Here is a 26,501-nt window from a genome sequence, read left to right as displayed (position 1 = left end):
TCATAAAAATCCGTACTTCCTTGATACTTGATGTATTGAGTATATATAAACTCGCTATATAGTTGAGTTTTAAAAATGAAGAGTCAGAGCTTGACCCTGATGTCTAATGTATCACCTGATATGTATGAGAGATGTGTCCCCCTGCAAAGTAAATAACATTCAGAGCTGTAACCGAACCACAAGATAAATGAGTAGACCGTGTATTTTGGACTGTCTTCCATGGCCTCTAACTCTTCCGCATCAGTCAGTACGAAACCAGACGTTCATCATTAACTGTCTCCAAAGTTAATTTTCATAATAATGTTTCTTCTGTTTTCTGTCCAAAAATGTTGCAGAGGCTGGGGTATACAAAAATTCCTGCCAAAGAAAGATGTCTGGCTGAGGTCAGTAATAGTACTGTTTTATATAAGAAAGTGCAATATTAGGATTTGGTGTCCCTGACACCGGCCCCTTGAAGTGATGGAAAGGCAAAATTCCTAGTGTAGACCCAATACTTGTTTTTATGACATTAATGATATATAAAGCTTATGTAATTCTTACGATAATTGAAAAAAATGTTTAATAATAAATAACTGTGGTGCTTTACTGAGAAATATAAGAAGCAGCATTGCTTATGCAGGGAAGGACTGGAATATCCTACAGGGAAGGACTGGGTAACCTTTAGGACTGGAGCACTTGGGTGAAGTTTGCATTTAAAGACTGAGAAAATGTCTGTTTCCAGTGATGGGTTATCACTCGGATGTGAAGACAAATCGAGGGAACTACCTGGCTGTCTTAGCTGGTCAAACGATGACGGTGAGTCAGCAGTGTGACTTAGCTCTGACTAAGGCAAACGTGTCTTAAGTAATATCAAGGAAGCTATTTCCAGGACAAACAAAAGTATTGATGCATTTGCCAAAAGGCAGTGCTAAACTTTGGAGTCTGGGGTGCAAAAATGAGCACGTGCATGGAGGGCTTGTCCTCCACAAGGAGACTGAGCGAGCATGGCTTATTTAGTCTATGAGATGGAACTTGAGAAGAGTTTGTAGATGTGTTCTATAAATACATTATGGATGTAAACATCAGCATAGAAGAGGAAAAAGACATTTAACCTGAAAGTCGATGATGATATAAGAAACTGAGTACAAACTAGCTGTAGGTAAATTTAAGCTAGAAATTAGAAGAAGGCAGGCAAGCCTAGGACAGGACTTTTCCTACGTCGCTGAGCTCAGTCTTGTCCTATACTATTACAAACGCTGTTTTAAAAATAAGCACATTTTTGCCCCAACTTTCTAACTCCCGTTAGAAAGTTTTCAGCACCAGAATGAATCAGATTCTGAAACTGCTGTCCACTAGACGAAGTGTGGGTAAAAGGCCCAGCCGTTTTAAAATGGAACTTGCGTCCACGAATAGGATTGTGTGATGTGGTGAACTCTGATAACACAGAGCTGCTTCGTGACCTTGTGATCTGTGCGAGTTCTGTGCCCCATTCCTATTTCTGTTACCGCATTAAATTTCTAGATGTTTGTTGTTTTCCCTTGATAGGTTCCTCTTTTAAGACTGTTTTTGAAAAATCCTGGTTGTGAACAGTGGCCATGTTCCTACTCCGTGTTTATCACTTTGCTTGAATGTGTCAACAGTGAATTAGCATTAAACGGTCTGAGAAAAGTGGTTAATATAGGTTAATCTATATTCTTCTTTAATCCTTTGAATTTACTGCCTTGAAGAGACATCAAAGATGAGCTTGGTTCATAAATAAGTTTAGAAGATAAATACAGGAAGGGAAAAGAATCCTGTTTTATGGTCTTTGTAAAGCTCAGAAATAAATCCTTTATATGCAGTAATTGACCTATATGATATGTTTTTCCCAGTTTGTTTCAGATCCTTGTGCCAGCAACCCCTGTCACCATGGTAACTGCAGCACTAGCGGGGATGGCTACCTCTGTCTCTGTAGCGAAGGCTACGAGGGAACAAACTGCGAACACTCATTTCACAGCCTTCCGGTCTCTGAACGGACAGCGTCGACGTCACCAAGGCAGAACAGACCGGTCTCATCCACCTTGGAACCTGACATCGTTCTTCCTCGTTCAAGAGCAACCGTGACGTTACCTACGTGGCAGCCAAAAGCCGGACAGAAAGTTATAGATCTGAAATGGGATGAAACAGAGGTGAGAATATTCTGTCTAAATGAAGGTGCACAGCAAAGAACTTTTAAGTCTTATCACTGTTGGGTTGTCATTTGTGCATGATTTCATGGATGTCTACATGAGAAGACCGAAGATATGATCTCTGCCCTGAGTTAATACGCTAGTAAAAGTAAACGCAAAAAAAATTTGATACTTGTTAAAAGTAATGGGCTTAAGTTGGCCAACGTGTTGTATCGGGTATTTCTTTGGAATGGGATAATATTGTTTCTTCCAGTCATTTGTATGACACCATATCTCCAAACATCAAATAAATTTAGGAAAATCAAAAGGTTAAAGTAATACCTTTAATATATTTTTTGCTATTTGCAGTTATAATCGCATGTTGTTTTGAAACATACGTGTCCCTGCAGTGTTAAGAAAACATAGCTCTTTGAGGATTAAAAGTGGTAGTCAATAGATTACACGGTGCACGACTCTAGAGATGCAATGATGGTGGAAGAAACTTTTTTAAACATTTGTTGTATCTCTTAGTAAAATGACAAACTTAATATCTGGCAAAACTACAACTGGAAAGCACACGACATATGACCCTTAAGAAATGTGATCTTTGCTTTCGGCTGTTTTGTGCACTGTTTTATTAGTAATTCTTAGATGTCTTGCATAGACTCTAGTATCTGCGAAAATAAAAAGTATCGAACTCTTAACCTAGTTACCGTTGAATACTGATCTTTACATGTGAAAACCAAGTATAGATAGAAAGTATGTTTGCTCACAAGCAAAGAAGAATTGATTATTTATCTCTTGATAACTTTTTCATGTATGAAGTTCATTCTGTCACATGATCATCCTCCTCCCTTCTTCTTCGAAGTCCATCACTGCAAGGGTGACTTGTAGTTCTCTTCGTTGTTGTTCTCTTACCTGGGGGTGCGAGACCACTACTTCTGCATATGTTATTCCCACAGCAGTTGGTGCTGGAAGTCTGCAACCTGATCCAGAGATCACCCACCTATAATAATAATAATAATAATAATAATAATAATAATAATAATAATACTGCGTATGTGCAAAATGCATTCCAAAGAACATTCTGCCATAGAAGCGAGCATCTGTTTTGGGAGTAATGGTAGTGCCTTTTTTTTTGGTTTTGTTTGGATCAACTTAGTACCGAGCACTAGGGGTAGTGAAGCTTGTTGGTGAAGAAATATTATAATTCTAATAGGCAAAGAATTAAAATCTTTGTGACATCTTTTTCTTAATGAAAAATGCATTGAAAAGTCATTTCATTTGAGTTTATTCAGGAATAAATAGGTAAAATGTCAGCTGTATCTGTTTTTGAAGTGTTTCAAGGAGTGTGATTCTTCTGAGGTGTTTTCACATACTACATAATCAGAAAGTGAACGGGCATGAGTTTAATCCTGGAAAAAGTATATTTTTCATCATTCCTTGCTAGCCCAAACAAATTTGTTCATGTTTTTACTGTAACATTTATTTAAATCAAATTTTGAAAGTAAAATTAACCTATGTAAAATATATGTTTGATGTGTTTTGGCTCTCAGATTATATTTGAGGTACAAGTAGGTATAGGGCAGTATCCCATTTCAGTGGGAGTTCTGGTGGGCAATGTCTGGAGAACAGAGCTTTATTTCCTGGAATTCCATCTCCCCATACCTATTATTTTACAGTAGAACATATGTCAGGCACCAAGTATGGAGTTTGGAGAAAGCACTGAAGCAGAAACAAACAATGCCCTGCTTTTATTACTTAGTTTAAATGCAGTGTCATCTCTGCATGGGTGCTCCATATGTCCTGATCAATTAAGGGCACGCACTTCTCTGTACCAGATTTCCCTCGTGTGTCTTCCTTAATCTGTGGTCTGGTATTGTATAAGTAACGTTGCTGCCTGGTTTGCATTTTAAGTCGATTCACTAAGCATTTCGGCCAAACAGATCATTCACAAGCGGGTATAGCTGAAATTCACCCTTCCGCGTGTCTTCTCTTACCTGAGAAATACAGATAGGTTATCAATTGCGATTGCATTATTAGCACTGACATGGAAATTACTTGTTAACCTATTATGAAATTACTTGTGTTGATATGTTTTTAATATATTGTGATGGGTCTTGTATTTTTCACAGTCTTTCTAGTGTAGCATAATGACCTGCTGTTCTTTGGAATTCACAGTGAGAGAGATGCTTATCCGAAAGAAAGAGATTTCAGTTGCTGATTCCAGACATCGTCTCTGATCTATATTAAACAAAAGAGAGTTGATTTGCCTGATCTCTGTTCCAAAGCCTCTTTGGCGGAGGCTTCAAGAGTAAAGAGTTAAGTGTTAAGCAGGAAAATACTACCTTTCCGCATAGCTTTAAAAGCTTTGCAAAGCTCCATCCTTTTTTGCCCTCTTAAAAGGAAAAAAATGAAGTAGCTGTAGGTTTTGTATTGCAAAAATCTACTGTTTTGATCTTCCTTGAGATTCAGAGGCAACAAAGGCTGCTATTATTATGTTGTTGGGGTTGTGGTGGGTTTGTTTTTTTTTTTTTTAATCTTCCAGATCAGCCTGTTTGTCACATTATTCTATACTGATACTGCAAGTGAACTAATGTTCTTCATACTCTTTTGTCTGTCTGCTCAGAGAGAAATTTTGCCAGAATCTCTCCAAATGAAGGCTCTTACTGTCTTGCAAGGATGAAGTTTCCATGGAAGCTTTTTCAGGAAGTTTTGGGAACTGAAAAAATGAACACCTGAGAGAAGTAAACTGCCTGAGAGACACGATGTATAGTTACAGTTGGACATTTTTTCTGAATTCCTTAGATACTAGGGATGTACTTGGCAGTGCTTGCTTGACTGAACCTTCTCGGTAGTGTCTGCACCAGTAGACAACATACAGATGTCTTTGGATACAGTTTCATTTCTTAGAGAGCTCTTGCTATAAGATATTAGTCTTTTCCTGATATGCGGATTAAGAGCTACAAACACAGATCACTGAGAGAAAAAATATTCCTGTCTGTTGGTTTCTTTAGTATAATAGGAATTTATCTTTGTGCTCAGCTGTTGAAAGAGAACTTTTTTTCCCTACTTTGGGCAACTAACTTGTTCCACTTGCAAGAGAGATACAACTAGCAATCCACATTTCCCCAGTTCAATGATCTTTTGTGTTACAGTGTAGAAAAGATATATATTATCCAATAACAGAAGAAAAAAGAAGCCATCTCATTAGTCCTACTCAACTAACAGATCCAACAAAGGTTTCTGTGTACAAAATCAACTGTAAGAATAGCAGTACCATACTCTTATATCTTACTTTTCCTTAATAGCTCTCAAATTTTTTTCAAAGGAAATCAGCGGCGTTATTCACGTTTTACAGATGGAGACACTGAAGCACAGAGTAGTAGAGTGATTTGCCAGGTGCGCAGCCAGGAATTAGAATGCTACGCATGTGAGTCTTAGTCTAACCTTGTATTTATACTGCCATACCACTGCTCAGATTCAAGGTTCTGGAACTAGTGATTAGAGGCTACAATAAACTTGTAATTCCCCTTGCAATGGGAACAGCATTTGTTTTACGTGCGTTCTTAGTGAACTATAAGCCTTTAAAAGGAGTATGGCTGGGTCAGGTGGAAAATCCTGAAAGAGAGTGCTCCTGCTCTGCAGCAATGGAATATGCTTAAGGAATAATTCTGCTTGAAACAGAGACCTTTGAATCTTTGACTGCTTTATGTGTTGCTAAATGTTCATGCATTTTTTGCCAAAGTATGCTATGGGTGCGGGAGGAGGCTGAACAGAATCATGGAGGAGAGATCCGTTTGAGGTTGCTAAATACATAGAAACTCCATCCTGAGAAATGACAGCTTAGGAAAATCTTTGACATGGAAATGGGTGGAGGCTGGAGGAAATGTGCTGGCCCTTTTCTTATCCTATTTTCTTGCCATTCCCTCTTATGATTGCTGTTGAAGTTAAAGTACTGGACTATGTATACTTTTGGTTTGATTTAGGATGGCTCTTCTTATACCTGTACATAAGTTAGTTTTGGAAGCCTTTATTATTTTTCTTTTGCTTTTAGAAAAAGATATCATACAAACAAATGAAGGAAACATAGAATTTGCTGGAATAATCTTAACTTTCTTCTAGGAAAAATCTGTAACTTCACTAAATCTCTCCTCTACAATATTTGTGTATGGAACTTTCTGTACAAACACCATTCTGATAGACAGCTTGGTGTAGAAGTATCTATGGCTGACTTGACAGACTTTGGTTGAAGTTTACATCCTAGCTTGGTCTCCAGTGGCCTGAGCTCATACACTGCATGTGACGATTTGAATGTTTCCACAGTGTTTACCTTTATTATTCAGAACAGCTCTGTACACTCTGGAATAAGAAATGACCATTATTTGTTCAAGGAAGTAATATTTGTTGAATTACTGTGTCATGGTTTAACCAGGGGGTAGGCAGCTCAGCCCCACGCAGCTGCTTGCTTACTCCCCCACCCAGTGGGATGGGGGAGAGAATTGGAAGGGTAGAAGTGCGAAAACTCGTGGGTTGAGATAAAGAGAGTTTAATAATTAAAAAAAGGGAGAAAAAGAAAAAACCCAAACAAAACAAAGAAAAACAAGTGATGCAAAAAACCCCAATGGCTCACCACCAACTGACTGATGCCCAGCCAGTCTCTGAGCAGCAGCAGCCCTGGCCAGCTTCCACCCCCCCTAGATTTATTGCTGAGCATGACGTCATATGGTATGGGATGTCCCTTTGATCAGTTGGGGTCAGCTGTCCCACTGTGTCCCCCCAAACTTGTTGTGCGCCCCCAGCCTACTTGCTGGCAGGGCAGTCTGAGAAGCAGAAAAGGCCTTGACTGTGTGTCAGCACTGCTCAGCAATAACTAAAACATCCCTGTGTTACCAACACTGTTTTCATCACAAATCTGAAACAGAGCCCCATGCAAGCTACTGTGAAGAAAATTAACTCTATCCCAGCCAAAACCAGTACAGACTGATTGTCAGATTTAATGAAGTTGACATTGATTTTGGTGGCCAGCTTGAGACAAGAAAGCATCTGGCTAATGTGATTACCCAGGTAATGTATCGGAGAAAGTGTCATTGTGTAAGATAACCTACTGTGCCTGCTGAAGCATCTACCCCTCGCTGTAATGTTGGCACTGTTTAACCCGTGACAGAAATGCAAAGTTTTAATAGTGTTATCTAGAGGATTGCCATGCATCAGAGTGCACTGGATCCTCTCGGCAGTGCGATGGCTGACTCCACAAAGTGGCTTTTGCTCAGATGAGCAAAGAAACACAAACCGCCAGTGACAGAATTCGCTGGGTGGATACGCAGCCTTCCTTACATCACGTGTCAGTGCTACAATAACTGGCAAGCCTTCTTCATTTGATACTGTTTTTGGATGCAGTCTGTCAGTCTTCCATTGGCGCTCTTCAGAGAGGCACTACTCCTACTCTAAACACTTTTGCTTTTCTCTCCCACTGGTGAGATTTGTTAGAAGTAAGCCTTTATTTTCGTTCTGTTCTGGTTTTCTTTCAAGGATTGTCCCATATGAAACTCTGGAGGGTAGAAACAAAAACACTCATGTGGAGGTTAAGCTCTGTGACACTAGATTTTCAGAAGCAGTAGTTCCATGCTACAGGGCAAGGGAACTGCTTTTCTTCTATAATTTTATTCTGTCTGAATGGGATTTCTGTGCCAGAAATGATCCTGGTTTATTGCTTAGCATCTTGACTACAAGAAGATAGTAATTGATCCTCCTCTTACAGTTCTATTATATTGCTTTTTATGTTCCTACTTCTCTTTTCCCTTTTTAATTCTTTGCAGACTGCTGTACAAGATCTTATAGTCAGGATCTAACCTATTTCATTTCTCTTGCATATTATTTTTCCCTTGCATAAGGAAGGCTGACAAACATGTTATATTTCTTAGAAAATAAGAGATACCTCTTGCCACCCTTAGAGGGTTGGAAAAGAAGAAATCCTGCAGGCCTTATCCTGATGGAAAAGTAGTTATATGTTCAGAAAAGGCAAAACTGCATGTTATGAAACTTGCTTTATTGAATTGAAAGTTAATACGTAATCCCTTGGAAGAAGATTTGAAAGAGTTAGCATTTGCAAGAGCATTCCTCATAAAGCATTCATCGTGACAGCTTCTGTCCTACTTGAAGAAATGAAAGGTTATCTTTCTTAATGACCATGTCGGTTTTCATGGGAGACCACCCCAGAACATAGCCTTGTTTTTCTCAATGAACTCGTTTTCATACTCTTGCCATTAACATAATGTCTTTTCAAATATGTTTAAATTTTTAAGCGTAGAGCTTTTTTCTTTTAAACACCGATCTTTTCTGTAAGATGAGTTTGTATTTTTCTTTTGTTTAGTTCAGGAATGATGTGTGCGTTCGTGTATTCTGTTTAATTCCAGACTAATTTGCCCCACTTTGCTTTGGCTGCAAGACCGTGCAGATTTCTCTGTTGCCCCATTAGGAGGTAAAAACAGGAGAATGGCTTTTTGAAATGGGAAGGCGAGAGATTAACCAAAGAGAACCTTTACAGCTAGCACAGGAGGAAGGCGTCAATTAAAAATACACAGGTGTCTGTGCGCGCGTGAGTGTGCACGCACATGCGCACATACTTAGTTGTGTAACCTTTGGGGATATTTTCAAAATGAAGCACTCTTATTGTAGGTTGGAGTGGGGTTTTGTGAAAGCCGTGATATCACTGAAGATACAATGGCAATTTACAGGAAAGACTCAGTAGGCAACTGGTTCATGGGGTGAATTTTTACTCACAGAATCACAGTGTAGGTGAGGTTGGAAGGGACCTCTGGAGATTGTCTAGTCCAACCCCCTTGCTCAAAGCAGGGTCAACTAAAGCGGGTTGCTCAGAACTGCATTCACTTGACTCTTAAATACCTCCAAGGATGGAGAGTCCACAAGATACCCGGGCAGCCTCTTCCAGTGTTTGGAAGTATCTGTTAGTTTTCAGAAATACTCATTAATGTCTTTTTAATAGGGTAGTGAGGAATTGCTAAGACTAATGTGAATTTGGTCATTCCACGTACAGACCACTTTTAAGTTTGAGGAAAGCGTGGCATGTTTTGCAAGAAGTAAAAGCCTTCTGCAATTCTTTAAACTCAGGGGGTTGAGATACAAAAGAAATGCAAACGTATCACGGCAGCAGAATGGCTGTATTTTGCACTGCTCAGGATTAGTCTGCCCGTGTTGATAAGGCCTTGTAGAATTAGAAATGTCTGGTCAGCTTTCCAAGAAACATACTATGAAATTTCATATACAACAAATATCTTCAGAGAACTACTTTCTAGTAGTGAGAGGCTGCGTATATGCATCCTAGCATAAATGTAGACTTGGAGTCTGTATGTTATTTTTTCTTAGCCTCATTGAATTAAAGGCTAGTACACTTAATTTATCAAAGTAATAAAGTCGCTCATGTAAAAATATTACCTTGGGATTTACGTGTGTATTTCAGCACTTGATGAATTAAGTGTATATCTCATTATTCTGGTTGGTGTGTAAGGCAGGAGAGTATCTGTACAATTCACACCATTTAATTTTTTCAGAGAAGTTGTGATATGGAAGAACAGTCTGTTGCTCTCTTCTCAGGTACCACACCTGATCTCCTTTGCAATCTCATCTGTACTACCGCTATGGCCTGGTAAGGTAATCTTCTAGCCAAGTCATTGCTGTCTTGTTAAGGTCCAGGTAGAGATTGTAGGAATAGGTACTCTTCTGGAGATGTCACTCTTGCTTTCTCAAATGATGCTCTTCCTTTACCCATGTACAGACTTAGAACGTTAGCGCTGTTAAAACATTTGAAGCAGAAATGTAGTTTTTATATGTTACGTTCTCTTTTGAAAAACAAGAACGTGACTTAGATGCAAACCTATGGAACACGTATGTAAAGAGGAATTCTGTATTTCCTGTCAGCAACTTGATATTTAAGCATTTTAAACTCAAAGTAATACATTGAAGTGCTGATGTAGGAGCTTATCTTTGTAAGCAGCTCCTAAACATGCTTTAGGCTCTGGCTGGTACATGAAGATTTTGTTTTCTTTGGTGACTGTTTTTAAAGTAGCTGCATCATTTGTGTTGTATCTGTAAGTCTGTCCCCCAAGAAGCTTCCTTGCTGGCTTAAAGGTTCTGTGCCATTGAATGCTTCAGGGGAATTTTGGAAGAGTTTGATGTCATTGCATCATATGTAATGTTAATCATAAGTAAACATATGTAATTTTTTTTAAGATTGTCTTTAAATGACTTTAGATGGTCTGTTTGTATTTTTTACTTTAGCCATCTCACTTTTTAAATTTTAAAGAGGAATTAGGATAGGAATGCTCTTTATTTTACCTTCTGAAAATCATTTAGGTATATTTTCCAGTGGGTTCTGGAAATCTCCTACCAGTTCTAGCAGCCTTTTTTTTTTTTTTTTTTTTTGAGAGTGAGACTTACAGATTATTTTCCTCTTCTGAGTGTCCTTTCTTAGTGTAATGTATTGGTCTTCTTTGTCCTCATTCTTCAATCTTCCAGTTTTGCAGAGAGCTCTGTTAAGACAGGAAAGAGACATACTTAAAAATCTTTATACAAATTTCCCACAGCTGTGGAAAAACTGTGTAATTTGTTTCCTAATTCAGGTGTCAAAGCTGTTATTTTGGTCTCCATGGTATTTGTCTGAAATAGGACACTGCTGGAACCATTTTTTGCTTCTTATGAGAGCTGCTGCTTCTTCCTGTGTTTTTTGTCTGATCCAAGTACCAGGTTTTTTAATATTTAAAAAAAAAAAAAAATCAAATTTCAGCTTTTGTAAAATCCCATTTTTAGTGTCCTACTGGTTTAGACGATTGTTTGATCAGATTCATAGAGCACGAAGTCAGGGCCAATTCCAAATGGAGTTCCTAGATAGAGAAAGACATCAAACATTACAGATCTCTTAACAGAAGAGTCAAAATCCTACATTTTGCATTTTGCTCTTCTGATTACCATTGAAATATTTCCTATGTGTGCTTTTCATGCTGAGTAATCCTTAATTCTGGTGCATTTGCAAACCAAAGTCTTTTTGGTTTGTTTTTTTTTTCTATTTTCACAAGGTTAAATCTCAGCTTTTGTTATGCAGCCACTTTGTTCAGCTCTTGCTTCTTTAATTTTTTGTCTTTTTTTTATTTGAGTTTCAAAGAAATCAATACCCTTTACTTCACAAACTTCTAATATTGAATAGTAAGGTAAATGAAATACTTAAATTATATTTCCCCCCCCTTGTGTTCCAAGATAATAGATGCATGAAATTGTAAAACTATATAAATACTTTAAAAGTGAGTGTATTTTTGGATGTAGTGTAAGACTGTGTGAGAAAAGAGATGTTGATTTCATTTTTTTTTCCTTTGTTCCAGTAGGCGCATAGATTCTCAAAGAAAATGCAAGTCTAACTGTTGGCAAATAGAAAAAGAAGAGTGTTAGCCAAACTAATTTTGGATTCATTGTGCTTTGAACGTTAGCTCCATAATTTTCACTTCCAAGATTGAAAAATTGTAATGGATATATTATCTTTTTTCAAAATTTATTTGAACAAATACAATAAAATTGCATCTCACTTTATTTTCATAAACTACATGTATTCATATTATATGTGCCAGAGAATTCAACAACGAATCGAGTAATCTAGACATTTTTGGGACATGTGAATACTGAGTATCTGTCTTGCCTGAGTCAAAATCAACTCTGAGTCTCCTAAAAATTATTACTTGCATCATATGCTGGACTTCTGTTGTTCACGTTTTCACAGGTGTTTCACAGTAATGTTTAAGATATGAATTTGAATTTTACTTAAATTTAGAAATTCGATTCTGGCTTTTTCTTTGATGGATGATTAATTCACAGAAGTGTGTCAGGTTGCATTTTCACTTTGCCAGTAAGGTTGACGTAAAAAGATGAAGATACCTGAGAACTACTTAGTTAAAACTGCTGATGATGTTAATGTAGGCAATAGAAAGACTCAATTATGCCACATAAAATATTACTTATTTGAAATAAAGGTATCATTGGAAACGCTAATGGTTTTCAAACTGCCTTTATGAAATTACTGCTTTACAAGATATGAATAATTAAGGAGTCCATCTGTGATTCCTCTGTGTTGTATGGCATCCTGTATGGTGTCTTGATCTAGTTAATACAGTAACTGATTTCTGTGCCTACGAGGCATCACAGATTTGGCAAATACATCCTTTCGCTCTCAACTCTGCACATAATATTTTTCCATCTGAAAGCACTGTTTGTCCAAGCAACTTTTACTTGGAAAGAATAGTAACGGGCAAGTGGGAGAGTATTATTTTAAAGTAATCTGTGTTTGGAAAAAAACATATTTTAATGTTTAGTAGAAAGACAATATCAGTGTTTGCTATTATAAATCCTCCAAGATCACCTAAATTAATGATGCAGTATTTCTTGGATGTGGCAAACGTTAGAGCTTTATTTATTATTTTAAAAGACCAGAAGTCTATTCACCTTTTTCTAAACATGATCACTTTTAAAGGAAGATGCCTTTAGAAGTTCACACTTAAGTGCAGGAAGTTTTTCTTAAAACAAAAACCTAAAAGGATGGTTATGTCAATTTTCAGAACATTTGTCGATAGCATAAATGTTTTGGTGAATGTTTTAGTCCATCCTGATGAGTTTTAAAAGATGACTGCTGGACTATTAGTGTTATTTTTAAAAAAGTCTTTCATGTTTTTTTTGGTCAGATTTTCTGGTTTAGAGTTAAATAAAACTATTTTTATTTTCAGATAACCCCAGATGTGGCTTGTGGAAATGCCAGTTCCAATACCTCTGCTGGAGGCCGGCTTATCTCCTTTGAAGTTCCACAGAATACATCAATAAAGTAAGAATATTTGTCATAAGTGATGAAATAGAAAAATGCTTTTATTTTAATTTGTCTGGATATTTTAGACAACAGTTTTTCAGATAGGCAGATTCGTCAAATGGCTAAAAGTATATGAAAGAACTTCAGACAGGCTTCAGACATCTAGCAGTGCCATGACAGCTCATTGCTTGATATAATTTTTCCCACATATTTAACGTTTTAGGAGAGGTAAGCATGTAAACTATCTCTGGGCTATCAGAATGTATTAGAAATTAGGGCAGACGTGTTGAAGATGTCAGTTTGGAGAAGATACGACATTTGCTTTCTCCTTCATGCAGTGAACGCTTTTTTTCCCCCTTTAATCTCAAGATGCACTTGCTGGTAGAAAGTGTTATCGTTGACTACATAAATGCATGTATTTTGTGCATTCGTATTTGGTTTCTGGATTATTGCTTTGGGTGTCATCATTAGCTGTGAAATCTTTGTGTATGTCCTACAAACGACATTTCTCAAAAATTTGAATTTATTCTGTGTTACTCACTTTTCCAACTCATGCTTTTGCAATCAAATTGAAAAAAACAAAAGTTTTATTATTTTTAATTAACAGAACCTGACTTCCTAGAAAGATCTGGTTCTGTCAGCTGGGATGAGGCATTTTCTTATTGGAAATTTTATTTCAAATAAAAATCTGCCAACGTAGTTCTCTGGCTCACAGCTTTACTGCAATTTTAGACTTCGATTTTCCCAAAATAGCCTACTTTTCTCATACTGTCATCTTATCTTTCAGAATCCCAGCTTTCAGTTAAAAAAGGCCATGCTCGCAGGAGAAAACAAACTGATGCAAGCAGACAAGCTGCAGACAGTTTGGAGCAGTAACTGTTAAACGTGGGAGCTGTCCTACTCTTCCCACGGGACTTTGAATCGTGCTCATTCATGAGCGTTAAGCCTAAGTCAGGAAGAGATCTGTGAGTGTGGATGCTCTGGCTGGCTGGAATCTGTAAGCAAACAAGTGTCTTTTCTTGAAGTCAGGAATAGGCTGGCGTTTGTGGGTTCTACAGCTGTATTTAAGACCCTTCATGGAGGGACCCCGTTTTAAAGGAGGTTGCAGAGTACACAGTCATTTTTGGCCATTTTTTACACTGTATATCTTTAGAAGTGTTTTATATCTGGGTAGATTAATGCAGGTCAATATCGATCTTTATTTTATTGTATTTCCTGTGTTAAAGGCCCAAGTAACATCTCTGGTTCAATGGCTATCTATGAAAGGAAAAGAATTTCAGTTTAATAATTCTATTTTGTTTTGATCGTCAAGTGTGACCTAAACCGTGAAACTAGTTGCTATCCTGTTCTAAAAGTGAGATGGTCAGCTTTGGGGGTAGCGATGGGGGTTGTTCTTAAAGAGGACCCAAAATACTGTCAAAAATTTGCTTCTTATGATGTCTAGTTGCAGCATTTTTCCAACTTGTGTCAAACATGATCACAAAACTTTGCATTTCTTCTTTTGAACTCAAGTAAGAAGTGACAAGGGAGAAACTGCCTTGTGTTTTTAGCAGGATTGAAACAATTTCAGTACAGGAAATTGTGGAACAGAACTTCATCTCTGGGTATTTGGAGGCCTGTTTTCAGCAGGAGAGAATTATCAGTTCTCAGCAGTTGGATGCAGTTGTGTTTGAATTTTTGGAGGATTGTTCAAACTCATTTGGGATTCCTTCAGAGGAAATTAATGCAAATATTTGGGAACTTGCCAGAAACATGGCAGGTTTTTATTTTTTCTTTGTGGAGGTGAGTAGGGAAAAAAGTATCCTGAGAGGAAAGAAACACTGACATAGATACAGTGCTCCCTAGTGGAGCCGACAGTATATATAGAATCATAGAATCATAGAATCATTGAGGTTGGAAAAGACCTCTAAGATCATCGAGTCCAACCGTCGACCCAACACCACCACCCACTAAACCATGTCCCTAAGTGCCTCATCTACTCGTCTTTTAAATACCTCCAGGGATGGGGACTCAACCCCTTCCCTGGGCAGCCTGTCCCAATGTTTCACCACTCTTTCAGTAAAGACATTTTTCCTCACGTCCAATCTAAACCTCCCCTGGCGCAACTTGAGGCCGTTTCCTCTCGTCCTATTGCTTGTTACTTGGGAGAAGAGACCGACCCCCACCTCGCTACAACCTCCTTTCAGGGAGTTGTAGAGAGCGATGAGGTCTCCCCTCAGCCTCCTCTTCTCCAGGCTAAACAACCCCAGTTCCCTCAGCCGCTCCTCATAAGACTTGTTCTCCAGAGCCTTCACCAGCTTTGTTGCCCTTCTTCTGGACACGCTCCAGCACCTCGACGTCCTTCTTGTAGTGAGGGGCCCAAATATGCAGTTGTAGATACTACTTTACCCAATCTGTCAATATTCAGGAAGGCACCGTGGACTCAGTGACCTTGGGAGCATTACATGACTCATTTGATTTACAAGAATAAACTGTTCTGAACCTTTGATCTGGTATGTCAAACAAATGAGGATTTCTACCAGGATCCGTCTCCCTGTATTGAACGAACATTGAATGTTCTTCGGTAAAAGAGGGCTGGATGTACTTCAGCTGCAGAAAATGATGGCGTTGTAGATGTGGAACAGAGGTACCATTCAAAAAGGCATAAAGAGAAGGACTGAATAAGGATGCTTTACTATTATGCAATGTTTATGCTAAACTCTTCTTGGACACTAAGATGGTGTCCATTCAAGTATTAGAAAATGAAGCTCTATGATTAAATCTGCTATTACACATGCTATTATGCAAATCTTACTATTGAAGCATTTTTTATTTTTGTGGACATGCTGAAAACCTTCAGGCCTTTTCCTGATTCCATACTTGCTACATTTAAGTTTTCCTTCTTTGTTGATAAGCTTTTGTTCTGCAGTGATGTACTTCCTAATAACACCAATTTCCCTCAGTGTAAATATTCTTATCATTTCTTGTCTTAGAATAAGGCAAGATGCTACTGCTTCTCTTATCCTGCTATGGAAGGTCACAACCACTGGATTTAAACAGTGTTCACTTATTGATGGCAGAAGCGTCACTCTTCTCCAGGCACTGGGTGGACTTGTTCTTTCTGAAGAAATGCTTGCGTTAGGAAACAACTACTTCATTGGTGAGTAACATGCTGACTTTGTGTATCACCTCTAGGTGACAGCCGATGGTTTACCCAACATTTAGAGAAACAAAGAGGTAATTCCCTTAATTTAAGTGCTGCTGAAAGATCCAGATGTGATATTTGGACCATGTTTTAGACGTTGGTTCATTCAAAGCAGACAAGAGGTACACTGAATTCTTACAAAGGTGGCCCCATTCACTTTAAAATCTAGATGATGATCTTTGCCCGATACCTTTAGGTGATGCAAGGTTATTTTATATGTTCTATTTTTAGTCAACTGTAAAGCTTTTGGTAAATGCTACAGTAAATAACTCTGAATGTTTGAGGCGTTTCTTTGTTAGATATTGTATCATGGGGTACTTTGTAAAGAAGCTTGAGCCTGTGCACAGTAAACTTGAAAAAATATATTAAAATATAATAGGAAATCTGATCTTCTAACAGTTTACTTGCACTACTTTTTCTCTTCTAGTTTCGTCTCTGTGAATATGAAACCTTAGAAATATACTATATGTTTCATTGGGCAATTAAATGTTAAGCATCTTTGTGGAAGGGGTGTAATGAAAGTAGGCTGATATGTTATTTTTAAGTGTATGGGAAATAATACTGATTTAATGCAGTATTTATGCATAGACACAATAGACTTAATTAAATTGAGCTTTCTGGGCAGATGGTTTATTATACCAATGACATGAAACCAAAGTCATTGTAATAACAGCATTTATTGTAATCTGCTTGAAATGCTGTATATCTTATAATGAAGTATAAGCTGCCACAAATTGTTATTTGGCAACTTATCATGCTAATAAATGTAAAGTTAAAAGCATTCTGATGCAGAAACATTGGGCCAAATTCTAAGTATGTAGCTAATACAGACCCCCTCCCCGAATGCAGAAGTAGTGCCACGTTCTCTCCTGTTTGAGCTCTCACTTAGCAAAGATACTGCTTGAAGGTTTAGTATAAGCATTTAATTACCGCCAGCAGTGGTTTCTTCTAGTGATACTTATTTTCTTCAAATAATTTTCCAGTTCCTTACATTTTCTTTATTATTTACTTCCAAGATACTTAGTTTTACCTTTTTTTCTCTTTTAATCTAGTTTTGCATTTAATTTATCAGAGTTAAAACTCTCCTCGTGTGTCTTCCTCAGGAATAAATTTTTGCATTTGCCTTGTGGTAGTTACCGTACAATAAAAGTAAGTAAAAACTTGCTGAAGACAGGATAATTTGTAACTTTTATGCATTCATGAAAGTACCTAAAGGCATACCTTGGTCTATAAGCTCCCAAATAGAGGGCCTGAGTTGCTCTGTGAAGGCTCCACTTGACTGTACATGCCGTACAGCACAGGCTATTAATTTAGATAACTAAAACGAATATTGTCGTACCCTTTCATAGTTTGTCTTGTCGCACTTGTCTCTCTGTAGCTGTCTTTCTGTCACTGGGATTTTTACTTTGAATTGTTTACTGTGTGCTAGGTAATGAGGTGAAAATACACCGTTTCCTTGATGAACATAAACCAAGGTTTAGGGCATAAAAATTGTATTAATGATCTTGCTTATTTCATGCAGTGCAAGTTTTCTGACACCTCTTATTTTACTTCCATCTGTTTTTTTGATACTTTCTTTGGTCTTTCTTCTTAGTTTCCTGATAGCAAAATTCTTTGTTGAATTTTCCAGTTGTTGTAGTGTAATTTGATTTATGTAAAGAACATGAATCGTAAATGCGTATGCATGGAGCAGCAGGGAGACTCCAATAATACAGTGATACATTCATGAATAGGAGCATCTGAGTGCTTAGTAAAGATGAGTGCAGATATAGTGCATTTGAATTTTTAGAAATCCTATTTATTTTAGCAAATGGATGGATTACCTGTAGCGCTTTTGATAGAAAATGAATATGAAACATTCCCTCTGCATATCTTTTAGTCCTGAGGCGTTGCAACTCTATACTATGATATAATCAAGTAATGAGAACTCAACCGTTTTCTGGAGTAAATTATTTTATGTGGCCTTAATTTAGTTATAGCTTTTCCCAGAATAATTTCCATTTTTCAAAACACTTGAGCAGAAAAAGGGTGAAATACTAAAGGAACAGGGAAACTGAAACATGAATTTGTTAGTTTAAGTGTGTGTGTGACCTATCAACATTTATTGCAAGAAAGAGAAAACAGAGTAGCCTCTGGATTTTCTTCTCAATTGTATGGAAATATTGTGCTTGCTTTCCCTCATCAGTTCTCGTCCAATACAGTGTAAGTCTTGGGTGTAAAACTTAAAAACGAACTCAGTCATTTGGCGTGAAAAATGCTGAATTTTATCTGAACCCAACTGAAATCCATAATGCAGCTAAGGTCTATATAAAAATAATTAAATCTTTACTTCAGATTTGATCCAGATGTATGGAAATGGTCTGTGAATCTGCCACACCTCACTTAAGTTTTTAGTTTTCAATAGTTTAGTTTTCAATAGGATCAGATGAATAAAGTTTTTCTTATAGACAACTTTCCATGTTTCTTGATATACATGACAACCTTATTCTAAGGTACAATAAATTAAAATGGATGATTTTATATAAAAAAGCAATAATGTATCATGTGCTTTTATTGATGATATTTAAGCTAGAACAATCATGAGGACACAAGATACTGTAGGATGACGTAAGCATAGAATCACACGGTAAGGCTGTGGACCATGCCAGCTGATATATTTACTTTGTATAACTTCCCCCTTCTTCCCCCACTCTTTTTCTGTTTATTCAAATGAGTGTTTAAAGGATTCTTCTCTTAATTGGTCAATTCTGTACAATGCAATTTTTTTGACCTTTTAAAAAATTTCTAATTAGACCTGTAAAAGAAAAATGGGGAAGATCTGAGTGGGTTTTTGGTGGTGGTTTTTTTTTTTTTTGTGTGTGTCTTTTGATCTACATCTCATTTGAGTCACTTCTCACTGCGTTGCCTCCAAGTTTTGTTACTCAGCAAGGTACTTCAATTACCTCTTGCAAATCTTTCTGAATAAGATGGTTATGTCAAAGAAAAAAACATTTAGGGAAATATTATTTGTCTTGTGTTACCTCGTGGCGACACAAGTTCAAAGTTGATTAGACAAGATTGAAAAGACTCAAAAGTCGGCAGTAACGTACTGATTTGCTGACCACGTGGTTCAGGGCACAATGTCTAGAGGTTGGAAAGAATGCTGTCTCCGAGATCTAAAAATAGACACCCCGATCATAGTGCTGTTTACCCCAGAGACGGCGCCTGCACTGTGTGGGGATGCAGGGTTTGAGGGAGGGAGAAGAGCGTAACACAACTCAACAAAAAAAGAGCAGTCTGTTTTCTATAATGTGATTTATAAAATGGCTGCTGCATCTGCAAACAGTCTTTTGCCGTGCAGGAAAAGAGTTATCATGCTGTGATTATGCAGCATGATTATATTGTTAAATTATAGCATTTACCCCATTAAAATAAGCCCCAGTAGATGGGAAAGAGTACTGACTCGAGGACTGGCCTGTAGCTTCTGTGACACATTCTTACCACGACGGCTTTGCTTAGAGTATTTTTAACGAGGTCGTCTGTGAGATTTGATACTACACGTGTGCCAGTCTTCTAAAATAATTTATTATGTTTTATTAGAAAGTATACTTATTAGCCAATGGGAAAAAAGACCGATATGGTTCAGGTTTTGAAGTGAAAAAGCCCCTGAAAGTACTGATTCGCTCAGTAGGTTAGGTGGGTTCGGTGTAGGATGAAGCGCACAGCATATCCCAAGGTGCTGGTGGCTTTTAATGCCAAGTTACTACTAGACAAAGGTAATCACTAGATGGCTGATCTGTAGTACAAGCCAGCTGAACTGTTGATCTCTGCTCACTGTTTGCAACAAAAATGCTTCATTTGATGCCAAGAGAATTTCAAAAGTTTTGTGCCCAAATTCAGGACTTTAAAAAAAAAAAAACAAACCAAAACACCCCCAACCAAACAAAAAAAAAACCTTTATTGAGGGCATTTCTGAATAGCAAATGTTTTTAATATCTATTCTGTGGAGTGCTATGGGTGGATATTGAGATTTGCCAAAGAGATAGATGAGAAGTGAAGGAGGAGGGAATTAATCATATTTTTTAAATAAGACATGGCAGTAAAGGGATCGACATTTAAAACATATTAATTCATTGAAAGTCTGCCTTTTACTTCAATAGATTTATAGCTTCATACTATTTGTCCCAATGTTCGTTGAAGTTAATGAGTGATTCTTGTATAAACTATAAAATGTCTCATCTGTGTTTGTTTTAATTCAGGATCTTCATATCTTCATGCTAGCAATAATGGTACTAGAATACGTGAAAATGAGGAACTGCAAACCTTTACCTTGTTACAGTCACACACCTATTCTTCATTGCAATATATCTTGAAAAACTGAAATCAGATGAAATGCATTTTAGAAGTCTGAAAAAAGGAGATAAGAGTACCCTGATGCACCGTCGGTTTGTGCGTGAGTCTTTCAGACTCAAGCTCTCGTGAATGTTAACAGGTTACAGCTAAGGATCTCTGTGGTGAGCTGCAAGTGCTGCTTGTTACGTGTTTTGGGGGGAATCTAATGCACCCAACATTGTGCACTTCTCTCAGGGAATAATATACCGGATTTGGGAACGTGTACAGGAACGTGTATATTTTTTTTCTATACAAGTTTGTTGCAAGTGCATAAGATTTACTATATTGATTAAATAATATCTCTCTTGAGAAAATAATGCATTAACATTTTCCTTTAGAAAATAAAAAAGAACTTGCTGAAGGACTCTGAAGGACATTTTCAGCTTGCATGGCAACTCTCTCAAAAATCTTCTGTGATTTGTTGCATGCATCTTTTTTATCCAAACGTGCAGTCACACTCTGATTGAAAGCTGGAACATTTATTCTGAAAACACAGTCTGCTATCGAAATAGTGGAAAAAAAAACCCCAAACCAACACATAATAAAAGCATTAAAATCTTTATTTTCTTAATACTCACATTTTAGAAGTTTTACAGTGACTATATACCATCTGTTTCTTCATGAGTCAGTTAATTTACTGTGGTGCTAAATTAATATACCTGTTCACTGAGGCAAGAATTCTGTGCTTCATGACTCAAAAGATACACCTGTGGATGTGAGACTTACAGTCAGTTGTAATTTCGTACAGTTTCCAGTCTGCTTGGTAAACTAGTATAGGTATTCCTATACTGGTATACAGTTAACAAATTATATTTAACAGTCCAATTCTGCTAGTAATCAAAACCATCATAGGAGTGTTTTTTGTTGGATGAATTCGGAAATTAGGTAATAAAACTGCATATTGAATGATTATCGCTTCAGTTTTACAAAGCGTTTAGTTTGAGGTTTGGGGCATAATGTAGAGCATGGAGTTGGCAGTGCTGACTCTGTGTGTGCAACCTATTGCCTTCCTTTCTCCCAACAACATAAAAAAAATGCAATTATGTTTTCAGGTCTTTATCGTGGTTATTGGGGTATTAACTCTGTTGACAAAACCTGCTTCTCATCAGCTTCCATGATGAAATGTTGGAAAAATTGCTCTTCTGCCTTGGTGGGCCCACTGCTGAAGCTGCAGTGATGGGACCTGTTTCAGAAAAATAGTAAAACAGACAGTTGGGCGTTAGTATTTTGCCTCCATTTCCCCATAGGTAAATGATAGAAAAGTTTGTATAGCTGTAGTTGTTAAAAATGCTTGTAAATAGCTTGAAATTACTTGCTTTTTGACTTTGTGCTTTATTTAGCACTTTTGTGATGCAGCTTAAAAAGCAGCTTTCATGAGATATTGCTACGGTAGTTTTATAGTTTATTGCCTGCTTACAAAATAAGAGGAAGAAATTTATAAGCAAAATTGCTATTTCTCAGGTAAGACCTTACAGATAATAAAGCAGAAGGTTTAACATTTAATATGAATGAATATTTTTATCTGAATAGAAAATAAATCCTCCAGCACAATCTTTAAATTATAATGCTTATTTTCATCGCAGCAAGAAAAACGGATGTAAGGTGTGTAATCTGGTTTTCTGCAAGATGCCCGGCCTTTTAGATCAATGCAATTTAACTAACTGGTTTGAACTATAATTATAAAGTATTTCAAAAGTATTTCCTTAAGTAAAATTGATAGCTGTACAAACTCACTTGACAATGGATGCTATAGCACCTTGATGGTGAGATGAAGAATACTGATGCTATTCAAATGCCAGCACCTATAAGGCAGCTTGCTTGAATTCCACGAAACTTTCTGCTTAAAGTTCTTTAACTTTAAGTTAGAGTTTAAGAACTTAAGTTCTGCTTAAAAAGGAAAATTAATGCTTGGCTCCTCAAGCACTGTTGCATTTTAAAAAGTGTGTGAACCATATGTATCTATGTACAGAAAAGATAATGTTTTCCTATCCAAAATGCTGTCCTGCCTTTCTGATGCAACACAGTATTTTCTTTAGTATTTACTCTGCCCTGAGCAGTTATTTGCTCTCTTGATGCTCTTTGGGTTACTTAATGAATCTCCTTGCAACATCTCATCATACGTTAACGAGTGGTCACCGCTAATGTGACTGCAGGTATATCGAATAGGCAAAACGAAGCTTAGTGTACAAAATACTATATTAAAAATAAATAATCTAGAAGGGTATTTTGAAACAAGTCAGTCTGATTTTCTAGCTCTCTTTATCTGGCTACAGAATTTCAGATTAGGAGGCAAGTTGTAGCTGTGTCTTTTGGATGACGTGTTTTGTGTTGTTACATGTCTTTAAAACACGCACGTATTTCCATCCAAAAAAAGCAGTTTGCTGCATGTTGAAATCGTTTTTACTTCAGCAACAATGAAATAGGGCAATTTTATTTCATAATAGGAGACGTGTGAATTGAATTCCCTGAAAGCCACGTAATCAGGTTACTCTAGCTTTAACACGTTACCGTGTGTCAGCTGAGCATCTGTGTGAGCTCCTAGCCCATGGCATATGTGCAGTCATTTGACTTACCCCTCTTTCACTCTGGACTAAATTAAATCACGTTGCCTTGCACATGCCGCAGTTGGAGTGTTCACGCAGTTCTGCTCAGCCGACCTGCCGTGACGTACGTGTGTGTGTGTGACTATTTAGTTACTTTTGTGCAAGTCAGCCTTGCTGGGGGGCGGGAATTTGGTGACAAACTGCCCCAGTTAATGGGGTTTTCATTTTTATGTGTGCAAATTGCCTGGAAGGGCCCTATTGTAGACAGTATTGAGCTTTGTGCTCAACTGTGAACGTTTCCCTGGGGTTCTGGGCATAAGAGCTAACCTTGCAGAAAATGGCCTTTTGATAAACAATAGCAGCAGCAGAAGTGCGAACAGCATAAAAAGTTCAATGAAGTGTTAATTTCAGTGACTTTTTAAAAGAGATGGCCGTATAAGGCAAGAAGTTAAGCATTCAGCTGAAATCCAAACCATTCTGAAGAATGCCGTTAGGCTATGTAAGAAAGGGTATCTTTATAAATATGATAAAAATCAATACCCTGCCCTGCCCTTCATGATCAAGTTACGTGTACCTCGTCTCACGTATAAGTAGGTGTAAACATTAGACTATTTACTTTTTTTTTATATGTTGTATTATGTTTTAAGCTAGCGTCTAAATAATTTTTACTCTTTAGAGTCGTCGTTAATCAGTAAATGATTCAAAATTAATTTTTATTCACTGCTACTTTAGCAAGTAACAGTGGGTAATTATTTTTCTGGTCTATCTTTGGAGGTTCATCTGCTCAAATTTGTAATGCTTCGCGAAATACCTTTTGTTCGTTTGTTTATTTTTAAGATTTCTCCTTCTTCAAATATGACTTCTGTGACCAATTCACAGTCAAGATATTTACATTCGCTTGGTCACATGGTTGTTTGCACTGAGAGATCTTGGACAGACTGCTTAACCTGATCTGTAAAATAAGGATACTAATGCATAATTTAAAGGAAAATGTGAGGCGCATTTTAATAACGCTTGTGAAATGCTTCGAGATCTTCAGCTAGTAGTGTAACATACCGTACAGTGTATTTAAAAGTCGGTAGCCACCCAAAAGTCTTTAAGTTGAACCAGTCACTATAGATAAATCCCAGATAACCTTTCCATCCAATCTACTGCAGCTCCCCATTATCACAGTCCCAGTTATGTCATTTGTATTCCACCACGCTTAACGGCTTTTGTGAAGTGTGGTATCGGAGATTCTGGTGGTCTACATTTGTGCCCAAAATAGTTCACTGCCAGCTTGGTAGCACTGTGGAGATGCTGATAAAGAAGCACATAACGGGGAAATTGTGGTACAGGAAATCTATTAGAAGATTAGTCTTGTCACCCTTTGCGAGGCTTTCACCGTTAATTTGGACAGTAAGCAGAGTCCTTGAAGCCACGACAGAAGGTCACAATCTAAGCTACTGTCACATCTCCCTAATAAGCTGTACGCAAGTGGTTTCATAAGTGTAAGTGTACTCTTGCTAGCTGTTTCATAATCCTATCGTGGGTTTTGGTCCAGTCAAGCTATTACATTGGGATAATTGTTTAGCAACAGTGAAATTCAGAAATTGCCATTTGTTATAGAGGAAATGTAATGGAACATGTGTTTGGGGATTTTTGTACGCAAAGTGAATCCAACTGGTTTGCTCAGGTCATAAATGTATTTTAACTGTCAGTCCTACCAAACTGAGCTCCGGCTTGAAAGGCAAGCTGTGTGCTGTTTTTTCCCCAAGTTTTGGTAATAATTTTCTGACACCCAAATTTTGCTTTCTGTTATACCTGTGTAACCCTATCATTGTCAATCTGCCTCTGATAGCGTTGCAGAAATGTTACCGAGAATATAACTTGACCAGCAGCACATTTATCTCTATCACTGTAATGGTGATTATGTCTGAGAAGAAAGTATATATTTGATTTTCAGAGCCCAGGATGGGTTTTCAGTGTTGGTAGTGAAGGAAGAAAGCATATCTATTTTTAAACTGACTATGATATCAATTTGGAGAAGAAAAAAAATGCAATGAGAAGTTTTAAAGTCACTTATCAACAACAAAAAAATTTTCTTTAAATTGCTGTTTCATGTGAGTTTTTGAAAAATAAAGTATTTGAAACAGTTCTTGAACTGATTCTCATTAAAATCTATACATACTTTCAAAAGCAGGATCTGACCAAAGCTTCTGTGACAAAGCACAGTAAGCATGCTGATCTATATAGAATTTGGGAGAGTTGTACCACTTATAAATAGTGCTATTTGTGGGCAAAATAGCAGTTTTGTTATTGCAGCTGTATTTTTGTATCCCCAGATGCTATGTTGCCTAGCAGTATCATTAGCGAATGATCTCAGATGTTCCGTGCAAGCATCCTATGGTACTGATGTCACAGAAGTACTGCATCAAAGATTGCGAATGTCACTGACTACCTGTTTCTCACTTCTTTTTTTCTGCTTATGTATGATAATCATCCTAAGGCAAACTGGGAAAGGATTCCTGACCCATTTTTTCAAATTCAGTAGAACAGTATTAGTGTCAGGGCCCTGAGGGTACTGATAGGCGTTAATGACCCTGACCATTAGGGTCATGGAAAAGGCGATAAATGATTGTCTATTTGCAAACCAAAAGCACGCCTCTACTATTTCCACACGTTAAAGGTAAATTTTCACAATCAAGTGTATCATGAGAACATCTTGTTATGCTTTTTCATTTGTTAGGTCTCCAAAATGAGTTGAGCATGACTTCCATGAATGAGTGGAAGGCTTGAGTTCTCTTAGATTTGCTAGATGAATAACCACTATTTGAGATTGTAATATACAGTGCCATAAGAGAGGGAAATCGGTTTGTATAGTTAAACTGAATTTAGTACTTTATGCTTAGATCCAAAAAGGCACTTAAGCACGGTGGTGATTAGTATAGACCCCTGTGGTGGTCTTCATAGTCTTGAATGTTAGCTATACCATATGATACATGGACAGTGTGAATGCTATGGACATGAAATAATCTTTGGATAAAATTTGGACATATAAAGGTTTAGGAGAAAGGACTAGAATTCAAGTCTTCCTTTGTCTTTTTTTCTGGTGAGTACTGTAATCAAAACTTAGTTCTCTTTTTTTCCTAGCTTCCTTTCTTTAAATTATTCTTATCTCTGCAAAGTTCAATGGCCACAAAAGAAAAGGTTGAGCATATTGAGCACTCCTGTTTAGCTTGCTGGATAACGTTTTCTCCTGTGATGTGAGAGATGTGGTTAAATAGAAAATTCCTCTTGGAACTTCTACACTTTAGGTTAATTCTATAACTTTCCATTATCTGTGGATGAACTAGCAGACATACTTAGGTAGCTTCTGTCCTGGACCACTAAGGCTTATAAACTATGGTTTAATATGCTCTGATAGCATCCATATTGTT

At 37.3% G+C, this 26,501-nt stretch overlaps 1 protein-coding gene across 1 annotated transcript in view; it reads left to right on the top strand.

The window, feature by feature from the left end:
• Positions 1-26,501, top strand: part of DNER (delta/notch like EGF repeat containing) — a 139,932-nt gene that overhangs the window by 54,230 nt on the left and 59,201 nt on the right. Inside the window, exons 2-4 of the mRNA XM_076340939.1 lie at positions 1,851-2,147; positions 12,908-13,002; positions 15,957-16,123. Of these exons, the coding sequence (XP_076197054.1) occupies positions 1,851-2,147; positions 12,908-13,002; positions 15,957-16,123 (559 nt within the window). The remainder of the gene's footprint in view (positions 1-1,850; positions 2,148-12,907; positions 13,003-15,956; positions 16,124-26,501) is intronic.

This window comes from Aptenodytes patagonicus, chromosome 6 (genome assembly GCF_965638725.1).
Source record: "Aptenodytes patagonicus chromosome 6, bAptPat1.pri.cur, whole genome shotgun sequence".
NCBI lineage: Eukaryota > Metazoa > Chordata > Aves > Sphenisciformes > Spheniscidae > Aptenodytes > Aptenodytes patagonicus.
This window is presented reverse-complemented; position numbering and strand designations above follow the sequence as displayed.